The sequence below is a fragment of the Mastomys coucha genome, unplaced genomic scaffold, assembly GCF_008632895.1.
Source record: "Mastomys coucha isolate ucsf_1 unplaced genomic scaffold, UCSF_Mcou_1 pScaffold2, whole genome shotgun sequence".
In the NCBI taxonomy this organism is placed as follows: domain Eukaryota; kingdom Metazoa; phylum Chordata; class Mammalia; order Rodentia; family Muridae; genus Mastomys; species Mastomys coucha.
The window spans coordinates 11,002,775-11,011,946 of record NW_022196902.1 but is presented as its reverse complement, the minus strand read 5'-3'; the positions used below and the strand labels follow the sequence as shown (position 1 = coordinate 11,011,946).

Here is a 9,172-nt window from a genome sequence, read left to right as displayed (position 1 = left end):
AGAGAGAGAGAGAGAGAGACTGTGAGGGTGAGGGTGAGGGTGAGGGTGAGACTGTGTATAGGTATAGTTTGTGTGTACTGTGTGTGTGTATTACTGCTTGTGTATGTGTGTATCTGAGTGAATTCATCTGCCAGCTTATAGACACCTACTGGAGAGGCCAGAGCTAAACCTTCAGTTCCATATTAAAGATATGTTGATAACCTTAATTTCTGAAGCAGAGTAATTTACTGGCCTGCTTTTGCCACATAGGCTAGGCTCTTGGCCAGGGAGCCTCTGGGATTTGCCTGTGTGTGGAGATTAAAACTAGTGACATTAGGCCTGTTTTGTTTGGATTTTTTTTTTCTGGTGGGCAGTGGTACTTTGCATTTAATTCAGGACCTCAGGCTTGCAAAGCAGGTTCTACACTGAATGAGACATCTTTCTAACTCATGGATACTTGGTTTGCTACTTTTAGATTTGCTTCTTTGTTTTTCCGTTTCTATTCTTCTTTTCCTTCTGCTTTTATTGTTCTCAGGTATTTAATCCTTTCCCTTACAAAACCATTATGGAGTACTAATAGTGTTACTAACCTCTAAAGTTTATGCCTAATTGCATGTGGCCGGTTCTGGTTTCAAATTCTTTTTATTTCTCTGCTTTGCTTTTTACTTTTGCTTCTCTGATTCAATTTAATTAATAAGTTTTATGTACTTCTGTTTTTGTTTTGATTTCTTGAGGAGTCCTGGTTCTGCTTTGATTTCATTGGTATTTTAGTTAGTTGGCCTGGCTTGAGGTATTGATTTCAAAATTTTGTGATATGTATGATTTTCTCAATCTTTTCTTTCTTCTTCCATTCATTTTCTTCCCTATTCCCTAGTTCTCTTCTCAGTTTTATCAAATACCATCCAGAACATTACTGATCTGTGCTCTTTCTATTTTACTAGATTGTGAGCTAAGTCTTGATTTGGGGATCAAGGCTGGGTTTCTCCGTGTGTGTCACCAGTGGTCTAGGTTAAAGCTTTTTGTTTGTGTGGTTTTCACTTTGTCCTTTGTTTTTACTTTCGATTCCCTTGATTTTGTTACTTTCATCCCTCAGGTCTCTGTAAGTTTCTTATATCTCCTTTCCTTTCTCCACAGCACCTCATTTCCTTTGGCAGTAGCATTGCTACCAAGCATGTACTCTAATAGTGAGGATGAGGCATCAGAGGCCAAAACTGCGCCCAACATGTTCAATGAGAAGGTGTTCACCAGGCAGTACACTGTCCTGAAGACCTTGGGCCAGGGTGGCACTACTGAAGTGAGGCTATGCTCCCATCGCCTCACAGGTGCCCATGTTGTAGTCAAAGGGCTTGTGAATCGTGGCAGGTGGTCGGAGCCAATGGTGCCAGAAGTTGAAATCATGAAGATGCTCAGCCACCCGAACATTGTTTCCCTTCTGCAAGTGATAGAAACAGAACAGAACATTTATCTAATTATGGAAGTGGCCCAAGGACAACAGTTACGACATCGAGTCCAGGAGGCTGGATGCCTGAAGGAAGATGAAGCTAGAAGCATATTTGTTCAGTTGCTCAGTGCCATAGAATACTGTCATGGTGAAGGCATTGTTCACAGAGACCTAAAGCCTGACAATGTCATAGTGGATGAGCATGGAAATATCAAAATTATTGACTTTGGGCTAGGTGCCAGATTCGTGCCTGGGCAAAAACTGCAAAGGTTGTGCGGAGCCTTCCAGTTCATTCCTCCGGAGATATTCCTAGGGCATCCTTACGATGGCCCAAAAGTAGACATGTGGGCCTTGGGGGTTCTTCTGTATTATATGGTGACAGGATTTGTTCCATTTACAGGGACCACCTTGGCAAATATTAGCAAGAATGTTCTTCAAGGGAAGTATGAAATCCCTTATAATCTCTCTAAAAATGTAAGGAGTGTACTTGGCCTGTTATTGACAGCAGATGCAAGGCAGAGGCCAACCGCACAAGACCTCCTAAGTCATCCATGGCTTCAAGAAGGAGAAAAGACTTTGACATTTAATTCCAATGGAGACACCAGCTTCCCAGACCCTGACTTAGTGGCGGCCATGCAAAACATAGGGTTTTATGAGGAGGAGATCAGAGAATCACTAAAACACAAAAAGTTTGATGAAACTATGGCTACATATTACTTACTGAGAGTTCAGGCATGTCAGGATGATGGAAATTATGTCCAAACAAAGGTAATGAATCCAGGAGTAACACCTTTCCCTTCAGCAGCAGACCCTGACTCTTTCCCTCTGCCTCCCAGGAGAAGGGCCAGTGAACCTTGCCTTAAAATATTAATCTCATCTACTGAAAGACATCCTCTAAGACAAAGTTGGGGGACAAATGCTCCTGTTCCACTCAGGAAGACACCCACGAGGGGCAGAGGTCACAAACGGTCCATGACTGCCCCGTGTCTTTGCTTACTAAGGAGCACTCTGGTGCATGTAGAAGATAGCAGCTTTTGTACTAGCTCCCAGTCAGAAAAGGCCTCAAGTGACCCAGAACAGAGTGGGACTTTAACTTCAAGCTCCCTGCAGCCTCGGGGCTGGGCAAAATGGAAGAAGAGGATTGGATCATGCCTCCGAACACTGTGTTGCTGCATGTCACCTCCCAAGAAGGGTCCAAGGAAGGTGTGGCACCAAAAGTGAGAGGACACCAGAAGACGACAAGAAGTACAAGGCATGGTTCAGGTAAATTTTTGTATTTGCTTTATTTACGTTTTTACTAGTGTTTTGCATATAGACAATTCATGATTAGATTCTTGAAATACAGTGAATTTTATCTACTTATATCTAGATATTATGGGATGTGGGCGTTCATACAGTTAAATGCAAGCACAATACCTTGTACTTGTGGCTTCATGTTTGTGTGCCCTCCTGATTTGATGCTATTACATTTGATTATTCTCTCAATTAGGTTATCCCAGCCATCCGAGGCAGGTGTTTGTAAATCGTAAATTTAAGATATTTTCCTATCTGTTCTTCTTTCTGCCCATCTTTCTTAGTAGATCCAAAACTCTCATTCACAACTGAAAGCACAGCAATTGCAGATCATTATCCAGACTGTACAAAACCATCTTGCTTGTGGAGAATCCACAAGGTTGAACTTGAATTAGAGATTAGAACAATGTTTAGACCGAGTGAGAAGGGAGGAAGGTAGGGCTTATGAAGGGGAGGTCCTGGGTATAGTGGAGATGAGTTTAGTAGTGGGAACAAGGACAGAAGTGAGTGGAGGTGAGAAAGAATCAAGTTTCAGAGGAACCAGCCTGAAGATCAGTGCCGAGCAGTAAGTGTGATCATGGTCACTAAGTGTCCCAGTCTTGTGTCTCCTTGCATTTACAGTGGCAGCCACAAGATACTGAGATCCATGGTTCTATGGTCCTTGTGTTGCTACTTCAGATGTGGACACAGAGATGCAGAAAGAAAAGCATGGGAAACTGTTGTGAGCTTCTCTTTCCTGGCCTACAATGCTCCTTTGGCTAGGAAGGAGGTAAAAACTAGTGGTGGGATCCCCATGGGCGTGTTCTTGTCATCTGAGAGTCTCTAGGGGAATGGGGACCATGAAGGTAAAAGCAGGTGGAGATAAGGAGAGGCAACAACAAAAGGAACAACCCCCCTGACTGACAGACCAGAATGCAGGCAAATTCTTACCTGCAATCTCTGTGTGGCCCCCTACCCCTCCCTCCCAGCTTCCTCTTCCACATAGAAGAAAGCCACGGCAGCAGCAGAGCAGTGGCCTGCTGGAAGCCGCCCCAAACGCTCTTGCCGTGCCTTTGACTTTCTCTTCTTTGTGCTTTACAGCTTTTTCCTGATTGGCTTCTCCTCACCCAGTGCGTGCAGAAGCCCCACCATTCAGCAGATAAGTCTAAATTTTCTCAGTCTTCCTCTCAATGGCTCTGGCTTCTGATACCTGATACCTAAGATACCTGACATCAGAGGAAGAGTAGAGACTTCACAGCCAGATCCATAAGCCTGCTTTTCAAAGAAAGGAGGGAGACTGAGGCTGCTCTCAAGACCTTCCGGCAGTGGACCACCCAGACTTGATGCTCCAGCTCAGGCTGCGAGGACATTCCTGCTCCTTCCACTAAAACTCAACATGCAGTTGCAGCGGGGGACTGGCTCCTGTGGAGGGGACCTATCTACAGTTCTGCCTTCTGAGACCTGTTGCTTCTGGGACCTGCCATTCACAGAGAACTCTTCTTCCTTGACTTTGGGGACCTCCTAGAGCTGATGGTTATATCTCTCCCAGTCTTTCTTGATTAGCATTCTACTGCCAATGAGAGTCTTAGGGTTTCTATTTAGGGGGGGTGTCTATTTATATATTTAGTTGTCTGTTTCCATGTTGGAAGTAAAACTGCCTGATTTTGCATCCCTTCATTGTCTATTCACTCCAACCTTAGAGGTAAGTCAACTACCCAAAGATGAGTAGAACTGTCTCATAGCCAGCAGAGAGTCCAATCAGTGGCATCGCAGTTAGCACAGACTCTAGTCAACAAAGATGCCTGTCAGTGGGTACTCCATCCACTAGGGATACATGTCAGTGGAAAGTCCAGTCACAGGCAGATCCATTCAGCAAGAATTCCTGTGACTCCCATGAGCATGGGGTCGTAGTCAGCAGGCTTTCTAATTTGTGGGGTCTCCAGTGAGTGGTCCCTACAGTCAGTAAGGATTGTAGTTAGAAGGACTTCAGTTAGCTTTGATTCCAGCTAGAAGGGACCACAAGGCCACAGGGACCCCATTCATCTGGTACTCCAGTGGGTATAGACCTGGAATCAGCAGGAACACAGACTCTGGTCACCTGGGACTCCAGTCAGTGGAATTGTCCTTTCCAAGAATCTGTTTTATGGATAGGCATTAGAAGTTTCTAGAGATAGAAGCTGTTATGCCCGCCTGGGTCACATGTAATTGCTCTCCCTGGAATTCCTCAACCTGCTCTCCTCTGGGCTGTATAGTGGAGGGAAACAAAAGGGTACCACAGTGGATTGTCTCATATGTGTTTTTCACAGAATTTTAATAAATGTGATGTTCATGAATTATGGTCCCAGGGACATTCTTTAGTACCCACCTCCCTAGGACAGAATCAGGCTAGGAAGTCACCATTTTTATGGTGGGTTGTTGTTATGCTGTGAGTTAACCCAAAGTCTTCAGGACAAGGGACTTTAGAATCACTAAGGTCCCTTTTACTGTGCCATGCCATTAAATGTGCTTTGAGAGCCATCAGGCTGTAAGCAGCCTTAAGGAGGAAATATAAGGCCCTGCGCAGCCTTCAAACATGGGTGGACCGTGTTAGCGATTTGGAGATTAAGCAGTGGAATTTGGGGTATTATTAGACAGTTATTTCTGCAGAGATTTGCATGGGAGCCTGGTGTCCTATAGACAACACTGTGGAGTCAGAAGTGGCATTAGTGTGGTCCCTGTCCAAAGGAGTCTAGAGTACTGAATTCTTAATCTGCATCTTGCAATGAGTTCACTGTTCCTCGGATGAAATGCTCTCCTTTTTGGATTTATGGGTGGGCTAAGACAGTCCCTATGAGCCTTGGCACTTTCAGCCAGAGTGTCTAAGGATCCAGTCTGTGATCTAGATAGCCCAGGAGGAGCTAGGATAGATGGCAATAAAAGTGCAGCTGTCTCATGTTACAGGACAGTCCCTCTGGCTCAGGTGTACAGTCTGTAAAAACATTGTCAAAATACCCTGTCACATTGACCAAATGTGACAGCTTTATGCTGGGAACAAGTTGGGGAATAAAACTGCTTATCTCATGGCAATAAACAACCAAAGTATGGTTGGATATAATATCAGTGACCTTTTCCTGAGACCTTGCAAGCCTATAAATGGATTACTCATCGAGTCATGAGGTTGGAGAACTCATAATCTGGTCACATAAGGCCTCAACTTTGAACAATGCTACATTGATGACCAAGCTTTAGACACATGAAAGTGAGGACACTGAACATGCAAATCGTTACATTCCATCTCTGGCCTACAAGCACTTGTGCTCATCACAATGCAAAACACAGTTAAAGTATCTCTGCTAGAGAGCCCATAGTCTTCACATTTGTAGAGTTATTTTAGATCTCTGTCTGTAGGCTACTCCGAGACTCAGTACAAACTCTTTGCTAGGATTCTCTAACATAAGTTGTAGAATTTCATGATGCAGTGTCCTGGAGGAAGCATTAAATTCCAAAAATGAGGACCAGAGGATGGCAATGAAGAATCAGAACAAAGAAATAGCAAAGGCAGGCAGTGAGGCATTCAGTCATGTAGTGCTAATCCATCATTATCTGGGGGTTCCTATTGCTGTGACAAACACATGACCAAAAGCAACTTGGGCTGTATTTCAGTTTAGTTTCACATCATAATCTATCAGTGAGGGAAGTTGGGCAGGAACTCAAACAGGGCAGTCTTGGAGGTAGGACCTGTTTGCTCTCAATGGCTTTCCCAACCTGCTTTCTTGCAGCAACAAGGACTACCTGGCCAGTGCTAGCCTCACCCATAAAGATCTGGGCCCTTCCCACAATCAGCCATCAATCAAAAGGATGCATTGCAGGTTTGTCCACAGGCCAATCTTGTGGGAGTATTTTCTCAACTGAGATTCTCTCTCTCCAAAAATAGTTCTAGCTGGTGACAAATAGACCTATAGCCAGATCATCCAAGGCACTTGATGGGTAACACTTTTATGCAAAGGGATGCCAGATTCCTGTTTCTTATCACTGACCAAGGTGAATACAGCTTCTTTCCTTCCAATATCAACTACTAATGTTAAACCTCTGATCACACATTATATATCATGGGAGAAATATGTTTTATGCATGTATAATAGATACATATCACAGAATATGTATACACATATGAATCATATACATATACATCATCTATATTTACACACATACCTATATACATAGAGACTACAGAATGCCTTCAAGGGATTTAAAAGCCAAGGAGTTGGAAGCTCAAGCTGAGAAGCTCATGGGATATAATACTCCCAGGATAAAAATAATCAATATAATAATGGGCTAGAAAAGCAACCCAGGCCACTTAGAGGTCACAGGTATGAGAGCATCACAGCATATGTAAATTTAGCCACCATCCCTTTAATCAGAGTGTGGTGGACTTTATCTTTTCTTACTAATTTGAGTTTGAAGTCCATCTTGTCAAATGTCAGAACAGTAACACCCGCAGATTTCTGGTTATTTTGCTGGCAAGGCATTTTTTTTAACCCTTCACACTGACGAAGTGTCTGTCATTTTTGGTGAGGTCCATTATTTGAAGGCAACAAATAGATGATTCTTGCATTTCTATTTAATTTTCTAGTCTGTATCTTTTGACTGGTGGCCTTTGTTTCTTTCAATATACTTCCTTTGTTCTGCATATTTTATATTTTCATCATAATACAAAAAATAGTTTTCCAGGTCTTGCCTGGCTGGTGTCTTAAGTGCCTTTTGTATCTAGATTGGCATTTCATTTCCTAACTCTGGGGATTCTTTAGAAAAAAGAAAAAGAAAACTATGCTTTCAGAATAAAAATTTTCCTATTTTCCCCAGCCCTTAATCCACCTATTTCTTTGCATACAATTTGTAGGTTTTGTTTTAACCTCTCCACTGGTGCCTTCTTATTATTTTGTCTTTGTTCGATTGTTCTAATTCTTTCATCTGTCTTCAAACTGAGAGACTCTGTCCTTTCCTTGATCCATTCAATTGCAGATGCTGTTCAGATGAATAGAAATTGACTTACTGTTTTATTTTTGCCACTTTGTATTTCTTTCTTCAGTCTTTTTCTTTGCTGAATTCCTCTTTTGTATCATATCAAATTACAGTTTTCCTTATTTCCTTCAGCTGTTTGATTGTGGTTTTGATACTTGCAATCATTATTTTTGAATTCTTTAGAACTTCATCTAATTCACTATCTCTAGATGCCATTACCATCCAGCATATAGTGTTTGAATAAATTTGTTTTTTTTTCATGGTTTTCCTTTTTTATGTTATAGCATTGAGATTTATGCCTCTGGTGTTATTTTACTGCTTCGTTTATTGTTTGGCCAGTGTTATGGTTTGTCTATGCTCAGCCCAGGAAATGGCACTATTAGAAGGTTGTCGGAGTAGGTGGTTCACTATGGGTGTTCACTGGCTTTCTGGAAGCCAGTATTCTGCTAGCATCTTTCAGATGAATGTATAGAACTCTCAGCTCTTCCTGCACCTTATCTTCCTGGATGCTGCCATGCTCCCACCTTGATGATAATGGACTGAACCTCTGATCCTGTAAGCCGACCTCTATTCAAAGTTGCCCTTTATAAGAGTTGCCTTGATCATGGTGTCTGTTCACAGCAGTAAAACCCCAACTAAGGCAGGCAGAGGCAGCTATATTCTTTTACTTAAAGTCTTTGTTTTATTCAAATGGGACCTGAATGTCTAGAGTTGAGTGTATACTTTAGAAAATAAATAGTTCCTCAGCCAAGGCACTCAAGCCTTATGTAAACTCTATATTTTTCCTTGAGTTGGATATTGACTTTGAGTACAACCACAGCTTCTAGAAATTACCACTATGCAAACATTGTACTAGCCAGTTTCCAATAATTGCCCACCTTTGATTTCAGTACCACATCTAGAGTGGACTATACTCAGATGGTAGTGAATAAGATTGGAAGTGGGAGGGAGGAGGGCAAGTGGGAATAAGAAGTATTCAAGTTTTTATTCAGAAAAAATAAAATAGATAGATAAAGCAGCCAAGAGGACAAACTGAGGTGCTTACAGAGTCCTCTGATTTTAGGCAGTGAAAATTATAGAAAGTTATAATTAAGAATTAGAAAGAAAGGGGGAAAAGATGAGAGACAGTGGAAAATGTAGAATGTAATTTTAAAAAACATGCTCCTGCCTTTGCCTGGGACTGAGGCCCATGCTCTGGACCTCCCTGCTTATATCTGAGATAGGCTGCTCCCAGCTCCACTCCTGGCTTGCCCAGGACCTGTTGTGCTCCACTGGTTCACTCTCTGCTTCTCTTTTGTTCCTCCCGGCTTAGCTTCGCCAAGCCTCCATCACTGACCCGGCTTCTCTCTCTACCCACTTTTGTTCCGCAGATGAAAAACACTCAGACAGCTTTATTACTTTAGAACTTGCCAGCTAGCACAATTGCTGGGTACAGAATCTCCTGCCCCAAACTTCCCAGCTAGCCTGTATCAGCTAACC

At 42.6% G+C, this 9,172-nt stretch overlaps 1 protein-coding gene across 2 annotated transcripts in view; it reads left to right on the top strand.

Annotated features, from left to right (window-relative positions):
- Positions 1-4,359, top strand: part of LOC116097684 (sperm motility kinase Z-like) — a 4,782-nt gene extending 423 nt beyond the window's left edge. Inside the window, exons 2-4 of one of the 2 annotated variants that reach the window (XR_004121518.1) lie at positions 1,114-2,683; positions 3,335-3,482; positions 3,794-4,359. Coding sequence is in view for 1 of the 2 variants with exons in the window: in XM_031380304.1 (XP_031236164.1) it covers positions 1,151-2,641 (1,491 nt within the window). In the remaining variant the exon portion in view is untranslated. The remainder of the gene's footprint in view (positions 1-1,113; positions 2,684-3,334; positions 3,483-3,793) is intronic. The other variant, XM_031380304.1, reaches the window with a different exon arrangement.
- Positions 4,360-9,172: the final 4,813 nt, after the last annotated feature.